Here is a 26,830-nt window from a genome sequence, read left to right as displayed (position 1 = left end):
CTTGTGCATTTAGGTACTCTCATAGCACTTTTTTGGGTTCAAGGTCTATTGTTTCTTCCATTGGAGGCAGCTGCAGTGTAGTATTTTCTATCATAGCCTGAGGTGTCTGAAATTTCTGTGCATCACTGGCTAAGTTCTTTATCACTTTAGATGTACCCTCACAAGTTTGCTTTAACTTAGAAATTTCAGTTGAGATACTAAATAAACCAGAGTTTATCCACTTTCCTAATTCTTTATCCCACTCAGTGAGCATGATATTTATTTGCATGGCAAATTGTTTGCCACTATCAGCAGAATATCATGTATTTGATTAGAAATTTACATGGCTAGTCCCTTGTCACACATTGTCGGGGTATCACGTATTTGTATAAGCAAACTCTTGATTGCGATCTGCAAGAGTAGAGTTTATCTGAGCAAAAATTTATGTGGCTCATTCCTGATAATGTGTATTTGTCGTTGCTGCTTTGTTTATAAGTAAATATGCAAAAGGATCCCCACTGTCAGTAGTTTCGGGAGCTTCCTTACATGGTTGCATATTTTATTTAATTCTCATTCAGAATAACAAGATTTGTTCCTCTGTTGACTGATCAGCATTGCCGCTGCCTTCAACATCAGACTCAAAGTTTATGTAATGCATGTGTTCAATTGGTGCTGTTTTTCCAGTTTTCATCATAACACACAATGATCAAAGTTATTTAAAACTGATTTGGCATATATTACAGATAATAAATGCAAAAACTGTGCACAGCAAATTATTCCTGTGTTCAGCCAAACAAGATGAACACTACATTTTAAAACAGAAGAAAAGTATCTACAGTCCATCGGGTTCGTGTGCTGGCTAAAGGCTTAATCATGATCTTTAAATACAATGAAATTTAAAAATTTTAATTTTTTCCACAGAAAAACTTGTAATGATTTAATTCAGGCTGTGAATTGCTCAATTAGGTATTGCTGAAAAATGAAAAATCATGGAGCACGAAATGCAAACAAGTGTATCCCTTACCTTTAGTTCTTGTGTGATGTGTTGCTACCTCTTTTACCGTAGAATACCGTTCCTTCGTTGAAGATTGCTATTTTATTTTCTCAATATAATATATCCTTTTAGTGGTTTTCCTTACGCTAAGATGGTTTATTTCTCCAGCGCTGAATATTGTACATGAAACAATGAGACACAAGATTTAATTATATCCAGTAATGGAAATTTTCATACAAACGTGCCCCTCCTTGAGTGCCAGATTAACCTTTGCACTCCTGTCTCAACAATAAGATGATTGAGGAATATGTTTCTCAAAAGGTGTGACTTTAGTTTAATGTTCTGTAAATGATGAAATTCAATGTGGAGCCCGTAGTCATTTTCTGTTGTATCATGCCAGTGAGCAGGTTGACGGCCATCATTGTTCAGAAACAGAAACTGATCAGCCTCATGTGATTTTACACACACACACACACACACACCTGGGACGCTGAGGTGGCTAGTAATAATACGGTTAATTAGAACAAACTGCACATTTGGACTTGATGTTTGGAACACACTAAAGAACCATGATTAATGAGTGGCAAATTGATACAAGTTCAGAATGGCTGTACTATGACTTCACTACAGTCACCAAGAAACATAATTTGGTAGACGCTTGTTGACACAGTTCTGATAGCGTTGGCGTGTAGGTATTATTCACAGGAAGTGGAAGTCTCTTCACTCCCCGATGTTTGACATGGGCTATGTCACGGTGAATATGCAGCACAATTACATTACTTTGACATGAACTTCCTGGAAGTAGGTAGGATCCAACCTCATGCTATTTCAGGACTGAGGCACAGTGGTGGCACCTCAAAACGATTGGAGGCAAGGCTTCTTTCTACCATCTCATTATTGCCTAATGGTACCGTGTTGCTGTGCAATATCTCTGCAGTGGTTGATACTTCTTGCACCATTCTCGATACTCGGTAACACACATCTGCTCAGATTGAGCTCTATGTACAAGAGATGATATAAAAGGAAGACGACAAATGAAGTTTGCATTTTACTATTTTACAGTCCTTGTACATTCACCATGTACACTTTATGTAAGTATCGACATTGTAAATATTACTTCTGTTAATGGAATCAATATTGTTTTTCACTGGATAGCTTCTAATTTGTATAAATAAAATATTTTTCTCTTTAAACATTATCATATCATTGACTGACAAAGGAGAAACTAGAGGAAAAAAAGCAACTGACTTTAAATATTGTGCACATCAACTATATAAAAACACGCATAGGATAAATAGTACAAAATGTTAAACTATAAATGTATTTTGTTTTAAATATATAAAATAAGGCAACCACTTACCTATACAGGACTGGTGTGAGGTGTGCACAAACACATAATAGGAAACTGTTAACACTAGCTTTCAAACTCTTGCTCTTTTTCTAGTAAGAATGCAAAAATTCACACACACACACACACACACACACACACACACACACACACACACACACACACACACAGACACCCATGTGTACAATCTGGCAGTAGTGGTAAGACTTATTGTTAGATATTGACTATTAAAAGCACTTGCCTGTGTAGAAGAAGGGGGTAGCAGGGTAGTGTGAGGCAGGTCTTTCACCAAAAGACTCAGTGGCTGCACAACACAATGAAAGAGGTTTAGAGGGTAGAGCATGTAAGGAGCAGATAGAGGGGTGGGGGTGTGGAGGAAGGAAAGGAGAGGGTGATGAAAAAGGAGGAAAAAAGTGGAGAGAGGGAGAGAGTAAGTGAGATAGGTGTAAAAATGGTGTGTAGCACAGAGCACAGAATATGCTGGAGAGACAAATTACCACCTGCTGATTCAGAGGAACTCGTACCAAAATGGGTTACCCATATGGCCTGTGTAGTGAAGCAGCTGTTGAAGTTATTAGTGTTGTGGTGTGCAGCATGTTTGGCAACTGGATGGACAAATTTATGGTTTGCCACAGTTTGGCAGTGCCTACTCATGTGATTGGACAGTTGGCTGCTTGTCACGTCCAAGCAGAATTCTGAACAGTAATTGCAGCATAGCTGATATATATAACATGGCTGCTTTCACACAGGATCCTGCCTTTAATTGGGTAGGAGATGCCTGTGAGGAACTGTGGTAGGAGATTGTTGGTGGATGTAGGGGACAGGTCTTGCAGCTGGGTCGACTACAGGGGAATGACCCATGCAATGCAGGATTAGGAGCAGGATTGGAGTAGGGCAGAGCACCATTTTGGGTGGTGTGAATGGGATGGTAGGTAGGATATTCCTCACCTCAGGGCACGAAAAGAGGTAGTGAAAGCTCTGGTGAAAGATGGGGTTACTGGTGTCAAGGGAGATGATGGCATGGGAGATCTGTTTGTGGGTGAACTGGATTAGATATTGTTTGTCAATAAAAGTTCTGATATCAAAAGGTTATTGGTAAATTTTGAGGACACCTGCTTACCACTGTAGATGCAGCATCCATGGTTGGTGATACTGTATGGAAGAGACCTTTTCACATGGAATGCATCATAGCTGTGCAAGTGGAGGTACTCTTGGAGGTTGGTGCATTTGATGTGGACATAAATGTTTCTGGAGCCACCTGAGATGTGGAGATCAGCATTTGGGAAGGTGGTCCGTTGAGTTGAGAGAAGGACCAAGTGAAGCGGATGTGGGAGCAGGTATTAAGAGTGTGAGGAAGGAGAAAAGTTGTGCCTGCTATGAGTCCAGATCATGGAAATGTCATCAATGAATCTGAACCGCACAAGGGTTTTACACGTTGACTGGATAGGAAGGATTCCTCCAAATAATCCATAAATAATTTGCTGTAGGACTGTGCCATGTTAGTACCCTTGACAGTACCACAGATCTGTTTATAGATTTGGCCTTCGAAAGTGAAATAATTGTGGGTCAGAATGTGGTTGGCTAGGAGGATTAGGAAATAGGTGGTGGGTTGGTACGGGGAGGATGTTGATAAAGGTAGTGTCCCATGGCATTGATGATTTTTGTGTATAAAGACATTGTATGTACAGTAACCAACAAGAAGTCTGATCATAGCTGCGGAAACAATGGAAAGGCAGTGAAGAAAGCAAGCAGTGTCTTGAATATAGAATGGAAGGTTACGGACAATGGTTTGGAGGTGCTGGTCAACAAAGGCAGAGGTTCATTCAGTGGCGGCATTGTACTCAGTCACAGTGTGATGACCCTTGTGGAGCTGCAGGAGGTCCTGTTGGACATGTGAAATGGGATCATGGTCATAAGGTTTGTATGCAGAGGTGTTGGAAAGGTAGCACAGGCCCACATCCACATACTCGCTATACTTCATGACCACTGTGCAGGAGCCTTTGTCTGCGAGGAAAGTTCAGGATTTTCAGGTTATGTATAACTGTGTGTTCCTTAGAAGTGACATTGGACCCACTGGGGAGGGATCTAGGGAGGGAATGTGAGGCTAGGTTAGAAGTGAGGAATGCATTAATGACAACCAGAGGATGAAACTTCCTGGCAGATTAAAACTGTGTGCCGGACCGAGACTCGAACTCGGGACCTTTGCCTTTTGCGGGCAAGTGCTCTTCCAACTGAGTTACCCAAGCACGACTCACACCTCGTCCTCACAGCTTTACTTCTGCCAGTACCTCATCTCCTACCTTCCAAGCTCTACAGAAGCTCTTCTGCGAACCTGTATAACCAGAGAATGACTGGACGGAAGGGGAGGATAATCACAGTTGGAGGGAAGTGGGAGCTGTTTCAAACAAAGTTCTGTGTGGAGTGTTGGTTGTCTGTTGTCAGTGGAATGCAGGGCAGTCGTGTTTTTACTGCAGAGAATCAGTAAAGAAAAGAAGGTCATTTACAAGTCCAGCATGGCTGAATTTAGGTTTTGGTCTAAAGATGAAAGTACTGAGACTTCTGACACTCCTTTTCTCAAATAGCTCCACAGATATGACCATTCATGTCAGGCTCATGAACCACCAACAGTGCTTCCATTTTGACAGCTGCCATCATTGCCATGTGAAAAAGTCTCTACCAAGCAGCATCACCAATAATGGTGGACGCTGTATCTACAGTGGTATGCAGGCATCATCAAAATATACCAATAACCTTTCCATATCAGAGCCTTTGTTGACAGATAATATCCAATGCAGCTCATCCATAAACAGATCTCCCATGCTATCACCTTCCTTGACACCACTAATCCTGTTAACCAGCCACCAGTCAGCAGTCCTCTAATCACCCAGGATGATCCTGGCGTTTAAAAAGCTCAATCACATCCTTCATCAGGACTGTGACTACCTCTCTTCATACCCTGAAATGACGGATATTCTATCCACATCACTCAAAGCAGTGTTCTGCCACTCACCAAACCTACAGAAGATCGTTGATTGTCCCTAGTCCAATCCTGCACCCCATGGGTCATTCTCTTGAAGTCGGCCCAGCTGCAAGACCTGTTCCATATATCCACCCACTGCCTCATGTCACAGTCCATCACAGCCATCTCCTGCCCAATTAAAGGCAGGGTACCATATGAAAGCAGCCATGCAATTACTGTACAGCATTCTGTGTGGCATACAAGTAACCAACCATCCATTCATGTGAATGGCCACTACCAAACTGTGGCAACAGCAGATTTGTCCATCCAGTTGCCGAACATGCTGTGCAGCACAATATTAATGACTTCAACAGCTGCTCTGCTACACAGGCCATTCTGATAATCCCTTCTGGCACTAGTTTCTCTGAACTGTGCATGTGGGGATTGTCATTCCAGCACATTGCAATCCCACTGGCCTATACCTCCACTCATTTGTTTCTGATTGCCCCACCTTGACTTACCATTTCCCTTCTCTCTTCAGTTCACCACTCCTCCCCCATCTTGATTGTGTACTGCCTTCTCTCCCTACTCTTTGTGCCGCTCCCTCTCCTTCCATGTGGTCGCCCTCCTCTTCCCTCTTTTCCTCCCCTCCCCCTTATTCTATCCCCTCCCTATGTCTCTCTTCATTACTTTCTGTTGTCCTCCTCTCCCCCTCATTTTCTCTCTGTCCCTTATATGCTCTACCTTTTAAACTACCTTCATAGTGTGCAACTACTGAGTTGAAACTTCCTGGCAGATTAAAACTTTGTGCCGGACCAAGACTCGAACTCGGGATCTTTGCCTTTTGCGGGCAAGTGCTCTACCAACTGAGCTACCAAAGCACGACTCACGCCCCGTCCTCACAGCCATGTCTCCGCAATATCCTTTCGTTCAGGAGTGCTAGTTCTGCAGGGTTCGCAGGAGAGCTTCTGTAAAGTTTGGAAGGTAGGAGACGAGGTACTGGCAGAAATAAAGCAGTGAGGACGGGGCATGAGACGTGCTTGGGTAGCTCAGTTTGTAGAGCACGTGCCCGCGAAAGGCAAAGGTCCCGAGTTCGAGTCTCGGTCCGGCACACAGTTTAATCTGCCAGGAAGTTTCATATCAGTGCACATTCTGCTGCAGAGTGAAAATCTCATTCTGGAACTGCTGAGTTATCTGGCAAAAGGCCTTCTTCATGCTATCCTGGTAACCCTTCATTCCGTTGTGTCATTCCTTACTCATTCCTCACCTGTAATTACCCAGGTAAATGCTTTCAATATTCAGTAATTAGTGTTGTTACTACTGTGAGCGTGTATGTTTGGGTGTCTGTGTGGTTGTGTGTGAATGTGAGTACCCTTACTAGAAAAAAAGCAAGAGCTTTTCCATTGTTTCATGTACTTTTCCATTGAGGATTTTCCATTATTGCTTTAACTTTCAGATGTTAACATAAAAGATAGGAATAATATAGAATACATAAACACATTAGGAAGTTAAAGTATTTTTGATTATCAGTTAGTTGAAATATTTCATCGACTAACGTGATATTCTAGGAAAATTATGAATTTTAGGAAAAAGAAAAATTGGAAGCCATCAAAGAGATGGTCACTGTTCGGAATGTGGCCTGCGGGGCTGGGGACCAGGTGAAGTGGATGGGAGAGTGGGTTTTGAGGCTGTGGAGAAACGAGGATGGAATGTCTTGCACTGGGTCCAGCTCATTAAGATATCATTCATGAACCTATACCAGATGAGGGGTTTGGGATTTTGGGTGTCTAGCAAAGTTGGCATTAGAGGATACCCTGTAGGTGCCTATGACTGTGCTGCAGATTTGTTTGTATATTTATCCAGCAAATGAGAAGTTATGGGTAAAGATGCAGTTCTTTTAGGTGTCTAAGGAATGATGTGGGCAGTTTAAGTTAGTAGGATATTGAGAGTGGTAGTGTTTGAAAATGCCAAGGCCATCATCATTGGTGATGTTGGTGTTAGGGAGGTGGCATCAACAGTGAGTAGGGGTCCACGTGGTAATATGGTGGGGATGGTTGAATTTGTGTGTTTGGTATGGAAAGGTAGGTTGTGAGCAATGGATTGGACGTGTTAGTCAAGAAGAACTAAAATTATATTTGTGGAAGCTGTGTAACTTTGTACAATTGGGTGTCCTGGATGGTTAGATATAATGATTTTGGAAAACATTTGGAAGGTGTGTGTGCTGCGTGTAGTTGGGGTGAGGAGGGAGATGCATTTAGGGAAGAGCTCTTGCGATGGGCTTATGATTTGAGTAAGAATTGCCGTTTATACTGGACTTCTGGGGAAGTATCATAGTAGCAATGCTTGGAGACAGAATAATCAGACAGTTCGACTACTGTTTGAGACTGCTTGCTAATGACTTTCCTATTTCTCTAGAAACTATTTGTGTTTATGATGTGTGCGTCACCCTAGTAAAACCCAGACGTCTGTAGAGATGATTGATAGACAATATAATAAACATAATAAAAACTATTGGAAGAAAAAGCAAATTCATGCAGCTGATGATGGTAAGATATCTAATGAAGGGGTTGTACTAGGTAGAGGGAAGAAAAAATTCCCTTTGTCAAATTGTATGTTGTTGTTGTTGTTGTTGTTGTTGTTGTCTTCAGTCCTGAGACTGGTTTGATGCAGCTCTCCATGCTACTCTATCCTGTGCAAGCTTCTTCATCTCCCAGTACCTACTGCAACCTACGTCCTTCTGAATCTGCTTAGTGTATTCATCTCTTGGTCTCCCTCTACGATTTTTACCCTCCATGCTGCCCTCCAATACTAAATTGGTGATCCCTGGATGCCTCAGAACATGTCCTACCAACCGCTTGTGCCACAAGCTCCTCTTCTCCCCAATTCTATTCAATACCTACTCATTAGTTATGTGATCTACCCATCTAATCTTCAGCATTCTTCTGTAGCAACACATTTGAAAAGCTTCTATTCTTTTCTTGTCCTAACTATTTATCGTCCATGTTTCACTTCCATACATGGCTCCACTGCATACAAATACTTTCAGAAATGACTTCGTGACACTTAAATCTATACTTGATGTTAACAAATTTCTCATATTCAGAAACACTTTCCTTGCCATTGCCAGTCTACATTTTATATCCTCTCTACTTCAACCATCATCAGTTATTTTACTCCCCAAATAGCAAAACTCCTTTACTACTTTAAGTGTCTCATTTCCTAATCTAATTCCCTCAGCATCACCTGACTTAATTCGACTAGATTCCATTATCCTCATTTTGCTTTTGTTGATATTCATCTTATATCCTCCTTTCAAGACACTATCCATTCCGTTCAACTGCTCTTCCAAGTCCTTTACTGTCTCTGACAGAATTACGATGTCATTGGCGAACCTGAAAGTTTTTATTTCTTCTCCATGGATTTTAATACCTACTCTGAATTTTTCTTTTGTTTCCTTCACTGCTTGCTCAATATACAGATTGAATAACATCGGGGAGAGACTACAACCCTGTCTCACTCCCTTCCCAACCACTGCTTCCTTTTCATGTCCCTCGACTCTTATTACTGCCATCTGGTTTCTGTAAAAGTTGTAAATAGCCTTTCGCTCCCTGTATTTTACCCCTGCCACCTTCAGAATTTGAAAGAGAGTATTCCAGTCAACATTGTCAAAAGCTTTCTTTAAGTCTACAAATGCTAGAAATGTAGGTTTGCCCTTCCTTAATCTAGCTTCTAAGACACGTCGTAGGGTCAGTGTTACCTCACGTGTTCCAACATTTCTACGGAATCCAAACTGATCTTCCCCGAGGTCGGCTTCTACTAGTTTTTCCATTCGTCTGTAAAGAATTAGTGTTAGTATTTTGCAGCTGTGGCTTATTAAACTGATAGTTCAGTAATTTTCACATCTGTCAACACCTGCTTTCTTTGGGATTGGAATTATTATATTCTTGAAGGATCAGTATTGCCTCATGTGTTCCAGCATTTCTACAGAATCCAAACTGATCTTCCCCGAGGTCGGCTTCTACTAGTTTTTCCATTCGTCTGTAAAGAATTCGCTTTAGTAGTTTGCAGCTGTGACTTATTAAACTGATGGTTTGATAATTTTCACATCTGTCAACACCTGCTTTCTTTGGGATTGGGATTATTATATTCTTCTTGAAGTCTGAGGGTATTTCGCCTGTCTCATACATATTGCTCACCAGATGGTAGAGTTTTGTCAGGACTGGCTCTCCCAAGGCCGTCAGTAGTTCTAGTGGAATGTTGTCTACTCCCGGGGCCTTGTTTCAACTCAGGTCTTTCAGTGCTCCATCAAACTCTTCACGCAGTATTGTATCTCCCATTTCATCTTCATCTACATTCTCTTCCATTTCCATAATATTGTCCTCAAGTACATCGCCCTTGTATAGACCATCTATATACTCCTTCCACCTTTCTGCTTTCCCTTCTTTGCTTAGAACTGGGTTTCCGTCTAAGCTCTTGATGTTCATACAAGTGGTTCTCTTATCTCCAAAGGTCTCTTTAATTTTCCTGTAGGCAGTATCTATTTTACCCGTAGTGAGTAAAACTGAAGTGATATCAGGTGTTCCCCAGGGAAGCGTCCTGGGACCTCTACTGTTCCTGATCTATATAAATGACCTGGGTGACAATCTGAGCAGTTCTCTTAGGTTGTTCGCAGATGATGCTGTAATTTACCGTCTAGTAAGGTCATCCGAAGACCAGTATCAGCTGCAAAGCGATTTAGAAAAGATTGCTGTATGGTGTGTCAGGTGGCAGTTGACGCTAAATAACGAAAAGTGTGAGATGATCCACATGAGTTCTAAAAGAAATCCGTTGGAATTCGATTACTCGATAAATAGTACAATTCTCAAGGCTGTCAATTCAACTAAGTACCTGGGTGTTAAAATTACGAACAACTTCAGTTGGAAGGACCACATAGATAATATTGTCGGGAAGGCGAGCCAAAGGTTGCGTTTCATTGGCAGGACACTTAGAAGATGCAACAAGTCCACTAAAGAGACAGCTTACACTACACTCGTTCGTCCTCTGTTAGAATATTGCTGCTCGGTGTGGGATCCTTACCAGGTGGGATTGACGGAGGACATCGAGAGGGTGCAAAGAAGGGCAGCTCGTTTTGTATTATCGCGTTATAGGGGAGAGAGTGTGGCAGATATGATACACGAGTTGGGATGGAAGTCATTACAGCATAGACGTTTTTCGTCGCGGCGAGAGCTTTTTATGAAATTTCAGTCACCAGCTTTCTCTTCCGAATGCGAAAATATTTTGTTGAGCCCAACCTACATAGGAAGGAATGATCATCAAAATAAAATAAGAGAAATCAGAGCTCGAACAGAAAGGTTTAGGTGTTCGTTTTTCCCGCTCGCTGTTCGGGAGTGGAATAGTAGAGAGATAGTATGATTGTGGTTCGATGAACCCTCTGCCAAGCACTTAAATGTGAATTGCAGAGTAGTCATGTAGATGTAGATGTAGTGAGATAAGCCTTTACATCCTTACATTTGTCCTCTAGCCATCCCTGCTTAGCCACTTTGCACTTCCTGTCGATCTCATTTTTGAGACGTATGTATTCCTTTTTGCCTGCTTCATTTACTGCAATTTTATATTTTCTCCTTTCATCAATTAAATTCAATATTTCTTGAGTTACCCAAGGATTTCTACTAGCCCTCGTCTTTTTACCTACTTGATCCTCTGCTGCCTTCACTACTTCATCCCTCAAAGCCACCCATTCTTCTTCCACTGTATTTCTTTCCCCCATTCCTGTCAATTGTTCCCTTATGCTCTCCCTGAAACTCTGTACAACCTCTGGATCTTTTAGTTTATCCAGGTCCCATCTCCTTAAATTCCCACCTTTTTGCAGTTTCTTCAGTTTTAATCTACAGGTCATAACCAATAGATTGTGGTCAGAGTCCACATCTGCCCCTGGAAAGGTCTTACAATTTAAAACCTGGTTCCTAAATCTCTGTCTTACCATTATATAACCTATCTGAAACCTGTCAGTATCTCCAGGCTTGTTCCATGTATACAGCCTTCTTTTATGATTCTTGAACCAAGTGTTAGCTATGATTAAGTTGTGCTCTGTGCAAAATTCTACCAGGCGGCTTTCTCTTTCATTTCTTAGCCCCAGTCCATATTCACCTACTATGTTTCCTTCTCTCCCTTTTCCTACTACCGAATTCCAGTCACCCATGACTATTAAATTTTCGTCACCCTTCACTATCTGAATAATTTCTTTTATTTCATCATACATTTTTCAATTTCTTCGTCATCTGCAGAGCTAGTTGGCATATAAACTTGTACTACTGTTGTAGGTGTGGGCTTCGTATCTATCTTGGCCACAATGACGCGTTCACTATGCTGTTTGTAGTAGCTTACCTGCATTCCTATTGTTTTATTCATTATTAAACCTACTCCTGCATGACCTCTATTTGATTTTGTGTTTATAACCCTGCAGTCACCAGACCAGAAGTCTTGTTCCTCCTGCCACCGAACTTCACTAATTCCCACTATATCTAACTTTAACCTATCCATTTCCCTTTTAAAATTTTCTAACCTACCTGCCCAATTCAGGGATCTGACATTCCACGCTCCGATCCGTGGAACGCCAGTCTTCTTTCTCCTGATAACGACATCCTCTTGAGTAGTCCCCGCCTGGACATCCGAATGGGGGACTATTTTACCTCCGGAATATTTTGCCCAAGAGGACGCCATCATCATTTAATCATACAGTAAAGCTGCATGTCCTCGGGAAAAATTACGGCTGTAGTTTCTCCTTGCTTTCAGCCGTTCGCAGTACCAGCACAGCAAGGCCGTTTTGGTTATTGTTACAAGGCCAGATCAGTCAATCATCCAGACTGTTGCCCCTGAACTACTGAAAATGCTGCTGCCCCTCTTCAGGAACCACACGTTTGTCTGGCCTCTCAAGAGATACCCCTCCGTTGTGTTTGCACCTACGGTACGGCTATGTGTATCGCTGAGGCACACAAGCCTCCCCATCAAAGGCAAGGTCCATAGTTCGTGGGGGGAGGGTCAAATTGTATAGTACCTAGATATTATAAAGTGAGAAACGTAACTTAGACTGACTATGTTAGAAAAATAGTAGTGATGTGAATATTGAAAAGTAGCTGCAAAGACGCAAAGGAATTAGCTTATCTAATGATAGTTTGACCAATATCAGAGCCGGCCGGGGTGGCCGAGCAGTTCTAGGCGCTACAGTCTGGAACCGCACGATCGCAATGATTGCAGGTTCGAATCCTGCCTTGGGCATGGATGTGTGTGATGTCCTTAGGTTAGTTAGGTTTAAGTAGTTTTAAGTTCTAGGGGGCTTATGGCCTCAGAAGTTAAGTACCATAGTTCTCAGAGCCATTTTTTTGAACCAATATCAGAATACAGAGGTTCCTATTGGGATCACCAGCTGTCATACATTGGGGATGGACAAATTACAAGTGGTGCAACAGCATGATGATTGATAAATCTGCAGTGTACTTAGCTGGGCTAGTAGTACTGCTGGAGTGAAAAATGAATTAGGTTAGGTTAGGAAACATTACAGCAGAGAAGAAAGTCTTGACTAGGTACTCTTTATAAATGATACTCACAAAAACCATCAGGAAATAACATTCAAAAATTTAATTTGCTGTTTTATTCAACATTATGTAAGAAGATTACACTTCGTGATATCAGCACAGTTCTATGAGATTTTGTTACGAAGATTGTTGGTAATGTCACGAGATGATGTTTGTTTAACGAAACAGGCTGTTACATATGAAGTGTAACATAATTAGCTGTGATGGCTCTTACTAATGTTAAATATTTTCTCTGTAATTTATTCCTTTCTTTGCAATTTTGAATTTTAAAAATTCAAATACTGTATGTGCCAATGAAATAACATCCAAATTATAGCTATAACCCTAAATAATTGTTGTCTTTTTGTTGTCATTTCAGCCTGCCTGCTATAGACGACACTGTTTTGACTGTGCTTTTCTTTTTCTGTGTGCATGGGCTTCAATTTCACGCCAGTACTATGACATACGTTTCCTATGCTGTTTCGTCCATACATCACTCACATTTTCACAGTTTTTAGTTTATCTTTGCTTCAAACCAAGATGCTCATGGAGTTTTTTCTGGTTCGGAATGCATTTCCGGATATCATCCTTGTTGAGAAAGTACCAGAAGATTTAGTTGCTCAAACTTGTAGAACTTGCATCAGCAATGTGACCATAGAAAATTATCCTCCTCCCATGAATGTATGTAATCTTTTCTACATGGGTGTAGAGTTCACCATTGTGCCATCTTCTGAATTAACTATTTTCTTTGATTGCTCCAAGGCATGTAGGATTTTTGTAAAGACATGTCATTTTGTTATTTCTGATTCCTTGATCAGACTATTTCTATTCATGGCAAGGCATTCAATGACAGATATGACCTCCAAGCATATTACTGTGCAGTAATAGCGTATCTGGGTGTGAATGGATATTGGTATCTTTCAGACATTTTTGGTTATTTAATATGCATTGTTTATTTTCTCGCTCCATGATGCAGACACCTTTCTTGGAGGTGTTGGAATCCATCCACTCTTCTACGTATTTAAGTTTCTCCATTCATTTGGTGTCCCCTTCTTTTACCTCTAGTGCTCTTGCTGACTTGATCTACATTATAAATTCTGTTTTCTCAAAAGAGATCTGGAGTCCAATCTTTGCTGTTAGTCTCTTCAACTCATTGAGTTGTTTTGCGAATGTGTATAGCAATTCACAAAACATGAGTTGCCTGCAAAAGGTAGGCAGTCAGCTGTCAAACTTTGGTTTTTATTGGTTAGCCTGATGTTTGCCACTCTTTCCTTTTCTCCACTCATGTATGTCTACCCATATAATCTTCAGCATTCTTCTGTCACTCTGCATTTCAAAAGCTTCTGTCTTCTTCTTTTTGTCTGATTGCCTGTCACCCACATTTCTCTTCCATACAAAATATCTTCAGAAAGACTTTCTAAAACTAAAATGTATATTTGACGTTAGCAATTTCCTCTTTTTCAGGAAATATTATCTTGCTGTTGCCAGTCTCCGACATAGAAAAATGCATCTACTACTTTTAATGTCTCATTACTTAATCTAATTTCCTCAACATCCCCTGATTTAACTTGTCTGTATTTCATTGCTCTTCTTTTACAATACAAGAGAAGGAAAGTTGCTACTCACCATATAGCGGAGATGCTGAGCCGCAATAGGCACAATAAAAAGATTCACACAATCATAGCTTTTGGCCATTAAGGCCTTTGTCAGCAATAGACACACACACACACACACACACACACACACACACACACACACACACAACAGTGAGCTTTTCTGAATTGCGCAGCTGGGAACTTTCCCTGCAATACATCCTATGTTCTCTTAACCCTCCTGACCTCAACCTTCGTTAGTCATTGTCCTCACCCATCCAGCCCCCTCCCTGTTCCCATTCCAGCACTACACAGCCGTCATTTCACTGCCACACCCAGTCTTTTAATTTCTTTTATTTTTATTTCTTTTCTTTCCGCTACTTAGACCCCCCCCCCCCCCCCTTTCCGCACCTTCTCTCCTACCCTCCGTCTAAACTGCAACACTTCACTGTCCGCCACTTCCACTATACTATCCCTCCCCCTCCCCACCCCAGCCCCCTCCTTACCCCCACCCAGTAGCCACTCCCATCATGCGCTGGTGCTGCTGGTCGCAGTGTAGTTTCAGCTCTTTGAGACTGCAGATGTGTGTGCAAGTTTCACTTGCGCGCGCACGTGTGTGTGTGTGTGTGTGTGTGTGTGTGTGTGTGTGTGTGTGTGTGTGTGTGTACTGCTGACAAAGGCCTTAATGGCTGAAAGCTATGACTGTGCGAATCTTTTTATTGTACCTATCGCAGTTTAGCATCTCCGCTATATGGTGAGTAGCAACTTTTCTTCTCTCGTATTGTTACTCTTCTTTTGCTTTATTTAACTGGATAGATAAAAAATCTATCACTAAGTGGCGGCAGAACACACACATAAAAGATGGTTGTAATTGGCAAGCTTTCAGAGCCAGTGGTTCCCCCTTCAGGCAGAAGGGTTGAAGGGGAAGGAAGAGGGGTGTAGGAAAGGGACTGGAGAGGTCTAGGAAAAGGAAAAGATTTTGGGAAAGTCACCCTGAACTGCGGGTCAGGGGAGACTTACCATATGGGATGCGAAGGAAAGACTGATTATTGGAGACTGCATCGGACGAGATTTGAAAACCTGAGAGCTTAAAGGCCGAAGGCAGGGTAATACATAAACAGAGATTACTGCTTAAACATCATGCATGAGTTAATAAGAGTGAAAAGCGGAGTGCATTGTACATAACAGAGGTGGGAGGAGGGCAATGAAAAGTAGACGGGAGAGACAATGAAAGTTGTAGAAAAACTAAAATGTAGTGAAGCAAAGAGTAGTTACAGTGAAGAAATGCCGAGATGGAAGAAATTAATGTAAATTAAGGGCAGGTGGGTGGTGAGAACCAAGGACATGTTGTATTGCTGGTTCTCACCTGCGGAGTTCTGAGAAACTGGTGTTTGGGGCACAAGGTGACTCTCCCTTTGATAATAAATGCTTTCCAGTTACAGGGCTGTTATAGGTGATGATTGTAGAGTGCATAGGGCAAGTCTTACCGTGGGGATGGTCATAGAGATAGGTACCATAGGTTAGGCAGATGAGTGTAGAAGGGACATAGGGTCTGACAAAAATATAAGAAGAATGTATCTTCTTTTACTTTTGTTGATGTTTATCTTGTAATGTCTTTCAAGACTCTGTCCTTTCTTTTCAGCTGCTCTTCCAAGACCTATGCTGTCTCAGACAGCATTATATAGCATACTGGCAAACCTCAAACTCTTTTACCGAGCGAGGTGGCGCAGTGGTTAGCACACTGGACTTGCATTCGGGAGGACGACGGTTCAATCCCGTCTCCGGCCATCCTGATTTATGTTTTCCGTGATTTCCCTAAATCCTTTCAGGCAAATGCTGGATGGTTCCTTTGAAAGGGCATGGCAGATTTCCTTCCCCGTCCTTCCCTAACCTGAGCTTGCGCTCCGTTTCTAATGACCTTGTTGTTGACGGGACGTTAAACACTAATCTCCTCCTCAAACTCTTTGTTTCTTCTCCCTAAACATATTTTGTTATCTAAACCAAATTAAGTAATAAAAATATTAAAAGTATCCTGTTTGCTTAATTATCATGTTTACTTTAATTAATTTTGTCAGGTATGGACTCCAACTGGTGGGTCATAAAACCAGACTTCAGACTTCCTACAGAAGAGGAAATACGTGCTATGGTTTCCCCTGAGCAGTGCTGTGCATACTTCAGTATGATTGCTGCTGAACAGAGACTCAAGGCATGTGAATGTTTTACCAGCTCCACAACATTTGTCATTTAAATGGACATTTTGTTAATTGTGTGAATTTCATTAGGATGCAGGTTATGGAGAGAAATCAATATTTACAACTCAAGAGGATGATGATGAGGAAATGCAGCTGAAGATGGATGATGAAGTTAAGGTGGCCCCGTGGAACACCACGAGAGCATACATACAAGCAATAAAGGGTAAATGCCTGCTACAGCTGACAGGGCCAGCAGACCCTACTGGATGTGGTGAAGGTTTCTCCTACATCAGGGTGCCAAATAAGCCAACGGTGAGTAGTTTCAGAATAGCTGTGTGCTTTCTAGCACTGTTCTGTGGTCAGTGCTAAATAGTGAATAATGTTAAAATATGGAAAAGAAAAAATAGAATGTTTTAGAAAGAAACTCAGACAAATGGGCAGGAGGCATAAAGTTTTTGCAATATTGATGCAACTTGCAGCATTCATTCATATGGGAATAAAATCAGACCTCATAGAAAATTACTAAACCTAATTATTTACAAATTCAGGAGCTTTCTTTCCCAGTGTGTTTCCAACTTATGATACTGCTGGTTCTTCATGCTTGATGCATAACATACATTGTTTTCAACAGTATAAATCAGTAGCTTATTTTTCATTTCTCACTGTTTCCATACAAAATACTCTAATAATGTCCTATGGTATTCTTTTATTCTCTTAACGAATGTGAAATACTCAGTGCTTCATTTGATTATAGCTGTAACAAAATGGATGGAAAAAATGCAAATATTATCCATTTTGTTTCAAAGACTCTGACTGAAAAGTGAGGTACCAGATGTCTCATTCTACCTTCCTCAGCATCTTTAAAAATTTGCCCCAAAATTTTGTCATGCGGATATATTTGCACTTTTTTAATATGCAACTCACTTAAAACTCTCACAAGCCCTCCTAACTGTAACTCACTCACACCCACTTGTCCACCACTGTAAGTTGCTTGTATCCATCCACTCCTCATTGTCATTCCTCAATCATTCAACCAAACTTTCTTACCTCCTTCTGTCTCTCTGTCTCCTGTGTCACAGCCACAACCTCCTTCGTTCTGTCATAGTCTCCTTTATCTGTCACTGTCTCCCTCTTGCTCTCTCTCTCATTATCGTTGGCTCTCACGTACTTCCAGTTTCTCTTTCTCTTTATTGTCGCCACCCCCATAGCACTGTCTTCTTCATTCTTTTCGTAGCACTGTTCTGTCACTGTCAGTTATGTTCCATTGCCACTGTGTCCCTGTCTACTATCTTCCAGTAGTTATTACTTTTTCTTCTCTTTGCCACTGCCTTCTTTTCTCTCAGCATAAAAAGGTACGAATATGTTCACATTGCAAAATTTTTAAAGGTGCTGAGGAAGGTAGAACCGAGCCACTGGTACAAAACATGTTCACATTTTTTGTGTTCTGATAGGAGAATAATTTTTTTTGTGCGGGTACCTGAGGAACTTCCTATGAAGTAATGGGGCCTCCATTAGTTCCATTAAGCTCACTGTAGACCACATGACATGCAAAAATAAAACCAACAAATTTACTCCATTTGCCGTAACAGAAGGAAATGTGATATTCATACTTTGACTCTGTACTGTAGGCTAGTGCTACTGAAACAATCCCTCTGTTCATTATAGAACTGGCCCCTAGCCCTAGGGCTGTCCAAAACACAAGACCCTACCTGTCTTATCACCAATAGAGTCTGAGGTACGAGCACCAAAAAATCTCACTTCTGTGTGCGGTGTTTTGGAAGATGTTAGGCACGCATGCTGTCACGTGCATACCAATTATCTTACCTTGCAAATAACATGGAATCTACAACTGTGTTTCCCTCCCTGTAGATTTTGACATATAATGGTGATAATCCTTAAGTAACACTGATTCTAAGTGACAGTTTATGACTGTCACTTAAGAGCGCCAATTCTCTTATTTCCTTGCATGATATAACAGCTATCATCTTACACCAATTCATGATCCATGTGCAAGACACACAAACTATGTTGGTACAAATGAAACTCACAACTATGTTAGTATCCAAATCTATGATCTCATTCGTTACCTTTGTGCTTTTATGAAATTGGATTGTAACAAAAGTTCCAGACATTTCTTTTGCTGCAGAGTTTATTATGTGAATATATCTTACAACAAAACCTATTTATAGCTTCAGTGTTATTTGCTACAACTTGTAGAGGAACAAATTCAGTTTCAGTTCCTTTGTTCAGTTATTTTCGCTGACAGCAAATTGACTTAGTTTAGTTCTGGGATGATGGCCATAGAGGAATTATGACCAAAGTTTAAACTAATTGTATATCATGCTCTGGAGAAGTGTATTAAGGACTGGAAAAAAAGAAAAAAAAAACAGCATGGTTTAACAACAATATTCGTGAAATGCTGAGAAAACCAATGTTCTTCTGCTCTTGGTACTAAAGAGTACTCGCAAAAGACGACAGGCAAACTTTAGTAGAGATTTGTGCATCTGTGAACAGATCTACACATGAAGCATGTGACAACTGCCACCATCATACCTTATTGAAAGATCTGGCTGAAAAATTGAGAAAATCCTGGTCCTATGTAAATTCACTAAGCAGTTCTAAGGCACCCATCCAGTCACTCGTTGACCAGTCTGATGTGGCAGTTGAAGATAGCAAAACAAAAGCTGAAGTTTTAAATTTTGCATTTATGCAATCATTCACAGAGGAGAATCATAGAAACATACTGTCTTTTGATCGCCGTACAGACTCCTGTATGGACACCATAGTAAAAAGCATCCCTGACATAGAGATACAGCTGAAAGAGTCGAAAACAATTAAGTTGTGATATCCAGTTGGAATCCCAATATGGTTTTACAAGGAGTGCTCTATGGCATTGACCCCTTACTTAGCTTTCATTTATGGCACTTCGCTCACCCAGCACAAAGTCCCAACAGACTAATAGTATGCAGGTGACTCCAGTATATAAGAAAGGTAGAAGAATGGGCCCTCAAAATTATGGACCATATTCATATTTTGAATATAATAATTTCCTTGGGACAGAGAAGCTTATGTTGATGAATCAGAATGATTTTAGAAAGCATCTTTCAAACAGAATTCAGCTTTCCCTTTCTCCCCCGATATATTGCAAACTTTGGATGAAGGGCAACATGCTGATTCCATATTCCCCGATTTCCAGAGACCGCCCCACTGCAGACTGATAATAAAAGCATGAGTGTACAGAATAGGTTCTCAGATATGTGAGTGGCTCGAGGACCTCTTAAGTAATAGAACACAGTATGTCGTCGTCGATGGCAAGTGTTCATCAGAGACGAGGGTACCATCAGGAGTACCCCGGGGAAGTGTGTTAGAACCACTATTATTCTCTATATTCATAAATGATCTGGTGACAAGGTGGACAGCAAGCTTTGGTTGTTTGCTGATAACCCTTGGTTTATGGTAAGGTGTTGAAGTTGAGTGACTGTAGTAGGATATAAGATGACTTAGACAAAATTTCAAGTTAGTGTGACGAATGACAGCTAGCTCTAAATATAGAAAAATATAACTTAACATTGATGAGTAGGAAAAACAAACCTGTAATTTTTGGGTACAGCATTAGCAATTTCCTGCTTGACACGGTCATGTCGTGTAAATATCTGGGCATAACATTGCAGAGTGATAGAAAATGGAAGGAACATGTGAGGACTGTGGTTGTGAATGGAAGGAACATGTGAGGACTGTGGTTGTGAAGGCGAATGGTCAATTTGGGTATATGAAGAGACTTTTGGGAAGGTGTAGTTTCCTGTAAAGGAGATTGCATATAATACACTAGTGTAACCTGTTCTTGAGCACTATTCAAGTGTTTGTGATCCATACCAGGTCAGATTGAAGGAGGATGTAGAAACAATTCTGAGGCTGCTAGATTTGTTACTGGCAGGTTTGAAAAATACACAGGTGTTACAGAGATGCTTCTGGAACTCAAATGGGACACCCATGAAGGAAGGCGACTTTCTCTTCATGGAACACTACTGAGAAAATTTAGAGACACAGTGTTTGATGCTGACTGCAGAATGGCTCTGATTTCACCAATGTATGTTTAGTGTAAGGACCACAAAGATAAGATACGAAAAATTTCTTGGAGATGGTGGCTTTTATTCCAAGTATAATGTTTTGGTTATACTTAAATTGAAGTTGAGGCCATTGTTGGAGGGGTGCCTCCCAACGTAAGCTGAGGTGGAGGCCCCTCAAATGTACCTGCTTCTCTAGCTGACTCAGTCTTTCCACTTTTCTCATTCTTTTATTATGTTTCACATCTTTATCTGATGTTTGATGTTTTCACACCCTTTTAATCTCGGTGATCTTCCCTGTCTGTGTTTAGAAGGGTGTTGTTTATTATGTCATTGTTTAGCACATATCTCATATCAACTGAGGTTTGGGGGGGGGGGGGGGGGGGCGTGCTTCATGCTGCAGGTGAGTCCCGAGGGGAGACCCCATCTGTCTGTGCTCAGCACAGCAGCCTGATTTTGCCTTTGCTACCTGGACGTTTGTGCCCTATTGCTTTTCATGCACTATGCTAACACAGTTAGGCAGATTTTACTTCTGGTTAATGGCACCATTATGTATCAACTTGCTCCACAAATGTGGGACTAATGACCTTGTAATTTGTTCCCTAAACCCACACACAACCGCCCAGCCAACCAACCAGATGTGTAGTGACATATGAAGAATAGGGAAAGAATGGAGTAATGATGATATGATACAATATGTACTTGTCTTTGTATGTTTAATGGCATGGCAAATTTTATAATGGTCATTGCCAGACATATTTTGTAGTGTAGTCAGGACCATGGTGAAAGGAAAGTCATTTGGAAATTTCATAAAATTCAGTAAATATTTGCAGAATTGGGTGGGAAATAGAGAGTGACATTGGATGATGTGAGAACAAATCTGTAAATGGATGGCACAATCTGAGGATGTTGTAGCCACATTTTATTACCATATGAAATTGTCCAAGTTGCACAGGCACATTATCCAGAAGGAAATGTTAATATAAGACATGGATCATGTGAATTTTTGAACTGCAGTAGGCAGAGAACGGCGAACTGTATCCTTACTTGTTTCTACAATTAGGATAGTATCATGCTGAAATAATGTTGTATGTTCTTACTGAATCATGTATGTACTGTTTTCCTTTTACTGAGATTATCTCTCTGCAACAAGGATAGAAAAAATACAACATGAGAGTGATCTGTGTGCATACATCTGTTTCAGCAAACAAAAGAAGAACAAGAAGCTCAGCCAAAACGTACTGTGACTGGAACTGATGCTGATCTAAGAAGACTTTCCCTCAACAATGCTAAAGCACTTCTTCGAAAATTTGGTGTACCAGAAGAAGAGGTATATTTTTCCAGTAATTTTTACCTCATGTACCAGTTAAAATTCTGCGTATCCCTTAATATTTCACAGTGCATATTTCAAAATATGAACAAAGATTTGAAAAATAAAGGACCTTTACTTCACAAAAGCAGCCTTTTCTTCTTCTTTTTCAAAATTATTTAAAAGTTTTGGCCTAAGTAGCATCTTTTGAATAAATGGATGTATGAACTTAATTTTAATTTCATTTTATTTATTATTATTATTGTTATACTGATAGATGGCTGCATTTCTTCATAAATATATTGTCTGTTCTCAGTAGGGTTGCCAGATTTCAGTGTGGAAATACACATGAATCAACACTGACTTCTTTAAAAATTGTATTTATTGCATATTTTCTTGAAAATGCTCTCAACATAATTAAGAGGAATTTGTATCAGTTGAGCTTGCCTTTCTCAATTTTTTTTTTTTTTTCATTAGGTAGCACTCTTGTAAAAATAATTGCAACTTTCATCATAATAGAAATAAATGTACAATTCATATTTTATTAGATCAGCTGAACATCTGTTTCACTCATCCCTCCATTTAATGTTCATAATGGAGAAAACTCTCTCCATGGATGAATTGGAAGGAAATACACTCAAAACAAATTTAACTAAAATACTGCACATTTTTGATGTACCAATCAGTGCTATAATATAGGTCCAGCTTTGTAGTGTTGCGTAGTAGCTAATTTTGGTTTCAAATGTTCACTCCCTTTCCCACAAAACAAATCAGAAAGCATAGTGATCTCTGAATACACATTACCTGCAATAAGGAAATCGACAATACAAAGTGCTTCAGCTAATTTTAAAATATCTTGAAACTAAGGCGCTCTCTCTCTCTCTCTCTCTCTCTCTCTCTCTCTCTCTCTCTCTCTCTCTCTCTCTCTCTCTCTCTCTGCACATGCACGTCCTAGTATGAAAAACATAATCTGCATTGTAAAATTTTATGCTGGAAGTTTAAAAAATATAACTTATTTCATTCCATGATGCGATGATTGGTACAGCAACTGGTTATACAAAAAGTCTATCTCTTTGTATAGAAAATATGTCTTTATGCCTCGTGTTCAAAAATCAGAACATTTAGCGTATGGTTAAAAGTATGCACCATACCTGGAACAAAATGGGAAAATTCCATATTGTTCTGGCTAAAATCATACATCTGGCAACCATAGTTCTCTCACACATTCTTTACATGTTTACTTTTGAAGATAGGTTCCATCAAATATTGAATATTGCATGTAACTGAAAACTGCTTACATTATTGTTCTTTAAGGGCAGATGATAAAGCTGTTTGAAATTATAACTAATAAAGTACTTTATCTGGAAAGAGTTCATTGCATAATAGCATTTATCAGGTAACTTCACATTTTTATCCGGAATTTGTGAGGACATGCTGGAAAGTAATGCCTCGAAATTTGCTATGTGAAAACTCTCAAAGTGTTTTAAATAAAACAAATGTTATTAAATTTCTGCATATTTATTTTTCATGTCTACATATTTGCTGCCATCTGCCACTGGAGGGCTCCAAATTGTAACATATAATATGGTGGCATGTAATGTAATGAACACACTCGAGTGCAATTTAACACCTTGGGTTCACTGTCATTGATCATTCATCCGATTTTCATCTGTTTTACAAAACGTAAAGAACACCCTCAAGGACTTCACTTTGATAGTGAAGAAATAGTGCAAGCAGAGTTGAGGCTGTGGGTTTGCAGACAAAGTCAAACATTCTACAGTGATGGTGTCAAGAAACTGGTCTCTTGTTGGGAGAAATGTGTTTGTCACCACGGTGACAATTTTGAGAACTAAATGTAGAGACATGAAGAGTAAAGATGTAGAATATTAACAGTGTTTGTTTTATTTGTAGTGGAACAAGTGCAATGGGGTATAAATTATGCTGTGAAGTTGGTTCACCACAGGAGCGTAGTGAGGTGGACAGGCTCAAATTGTAGGGACAGTAAATATAAAGACATTCAAAAATGCTCTGAGAACATCAGAGTTTATGGCTGAAAAAGGCTGTAAGCACCTATTTTCCAAGGAACTTGAAAAGTCACAGGCACAAACAGAACCAACTAAACTGACTGTACATTTATCTCATAGAAGGAATGAAAGTAGAAAAATCTATAAGGGTGAAAAGAAGAAACCTGAAAATACAGACTGTAAGAAAATGAAATGAAATCTGGCAACCAGGAAGCACAATATAATGGACAGCCTGTGTTTATACTGCCAGGAAATCCCTCAAGATGTATTACTGCCATATTATACAGCAGAACTACAGATGATTGAACATACACTTCAAGAAGAAAAAAAGGTTATCCAATGCTACACAAGCTATGGTATGACATCTGAGCTCATGCAGAAGGGAGGAGTTACACTTCACGAAAGAATACACTCTCGTGTGGGTTTAATGTGAGAGCAAGGGAAAAAATCGAGAAGCATGGGTCACTGGAGATTTCTACTCTAGTTCTAGAAGCATGGGGAGGTATCTGGCCTAAATGTAAGGAGGGGATAACATATACTATGCCATTTACTGAAGTATTATTCCGTCGATTGTAACATTTAAAAATCGTGTCTGGAATTTTATATGAGACTTAATTCTACACTCAAAATAGATCACATATTTGTGCTGAGGTAGATATATGAAAATGTATATGAATGTAATATTGACCTCCACAGTCTCTTTGTGGACTTCAAGACATCTTTTGAGAGTCTTAATAGAGGGCAAATGTTGAATGATATATCTTGATTGAGCACACCAGCCAAATACGGTACACTGATTAAAGCAACCATTGTGGCACTTACAAGAATGAAAGGTGCAGTAAACACACCATTTAACATCAGCAGTGGGGTCTGCCTCAACCATAATGCTTTTTAATCTGATATTAGAAGTAGCCAGTCGTAATCTACAGATATCTGATAATATTGATGTGTGTGTGTGTGTGTGTGTGTGTGTGTGTGTGTGTGTGTGTGTGTGTGTGTGTGTGTGTGTGCTGATGATGGTGCTATTGGCAGCAGAAGAAGAGTTTCATTATAGAGAGCAATGACTAAGCTAGATAAAGTAGCACAGTAAAGGTGACTTACAATTAATAAATCTAAAAGCAAATACATGCAGCTCACAAGAAGGGCAGATAACAATGTTGATGAACAAGTTAATTTCGTGTGTGATGGCTTATTTTGCATAACAAATCGTAATGATGTGGAACGAGTCATTTTACATTCACATTGCTAATTAATTTGTAAATGTGGCTACAAGCTGACATTCATTTGATGTTTTTATTTTATAGTATAATGGATGTGAATTAGTAATTCCTGCGCACACCTTTTACATGTTACAATAATAGAAATTCTTCTACAGAATAGGAATTGTCAAGGAGAAACATTTTCCGTTTTTTTCAAATTTTACTTTTCTGTCTTTGAGACAGTTTATATTACTGGGTAAGTGGTGAAAAATTTTAGTTGCAGCATTGTGACCCCTTTCTTGTGCTAAACGCAACCTTAATTTGGAGTAATGAATTGTAATTTTTTCTTTTGGTGTAGTAATTATGTACATCAGTGTTCCTTTTGAATTCCAGTGGATTATTCACAACATAATTCATGAGGGAGTAAATATACTATGAATCAGTGGTTGAATGTCTACAAGATGATCGTTGTTGAGCTCCACACATTGTACAAAATTGTTAAGGCTGTTGTGGCCACTTTTTGACAAATTGCCTGTTGGTGTCTGTCTCAGGTTCTTTGGCCAACATTTGTTTGATGATTTTTCTGATGATTCACTTTTGTCAAAGCTTCATCATCTGTTGCTGGTTGTAGACTGGAGACGAGTCAGTGGCTACAGATTATATGTACCTGGTACACCAATGTCCAAGGTATTTTCCATGGTTGTTACCACTTCAGTTCTCCTCTTGCTCCCTGCAATGGTCATTCACTGCAGGTCCAAATACTGAATCCATCCATTCACCTTGAAGCTTTCCCTCCTTGGTGAAGCTATTGTGGTGTTTGCATATTTCTATAGTATTGTGGTGTTTGCATATTTCTATAGGCTCCCTGAATAAGTGGATGCAAGACTCTTCTCTACAGTAAGAACTACTGTGTCTTCAAATTTTACTATGTGGTCAGTGTCACATAGTGTGTGCTCTGCCACAGCCTATTTCTAAGCCTGCCTACCTGCTACACCGCTTATGTTCAGTGATCCTGATATTTATTGATCATCCAGTCATCCCAACATAAACTTTTCCACATGTACATGGTATACAGTACATTCTTGACATTGTAAGTGGGTCCTCTTTCTCCTTTGCTGACCTGAGACATTCGTTGATCTTCTTTGTCAGTTTATAAATAGTCTTCATGCCGTATTTGCACAATACATGGCCGGTTCTGTTCATCACTCTGGGAATTTATGGCAGACAAGCCGTACCCGAAATATCCTTTTCCAAAATGTCACTTCACGAAGTTTTTGATTCTGTAACACTTATTATGCAACTGTTTGACTACCAATTGCTCATGGGAACGCTTTCCAGGTGTTGCATCTCACTTATGATGTGCTGCAGCTCATATATACATCTTGCTCATATTACGAGCATGTTACTCATGCCTCTTTTCTGGTCCAGATGGTTTATGCAGGTATCGGTCACACATGGACTGGGAAGCTATAGAAATACATGAACATGACAATAGCTTCAACAAGAAAGAGAAAAGCCTCAAGGTGAATGGATTCTGGATTCCTGTCCTGCAGCGAATGACTGTTACAGGCAGCAAGGGAAGAACCACAGCAGTAATGA

General features: G+C 40.1%; 1 protein-coding gene across 1 annotated transcript in view; it reads left to right on the top strand.

Moving 5' to 3' along the window:
- Positions 1-26,830, top strand: part of LOC126267005 (transcription initiation factor TFIID subunit 1-like) — a 230,107-nt gene that overhangs the window by 126,680 nt on the left and 76,597 nt on the right. Inside the window, exons 13-15 of the mRNA XM_049971767.1 lie at positions 16,519-16,649; positions 16,726-16,947; positions 21,904-22,029. Coding sequence (XP_049827724.1) covers positions 16,519-16,649; positions 16,726-16,947; positions 21,904-22,029 — 479 coding nt within the window. The remainder of the gene's footprint in view (positions 1-16,518; positions 16,650-16,725; positions 16,948-21,903; positions 22,030-26,830) is intronic.

Source organism: Schistocerca gregaria, chromosome 4 (genome assembly GCF_023897955.1).
Source record: "Schistocerca gregaria isolate iqSchGreg1 chromosome 4, iqSchGreg1.2, whole genome shotgun sequence".
Lineage (NCBI taxonomy): Eukaryota > Metazoa > Arthropoda > Insecta > Orthoptera > Acrididae > Schistocerca > Schistocerca gregaria.
This window is presented reverse-complemented; position numbering and strand designations above follow the sequence as displayed.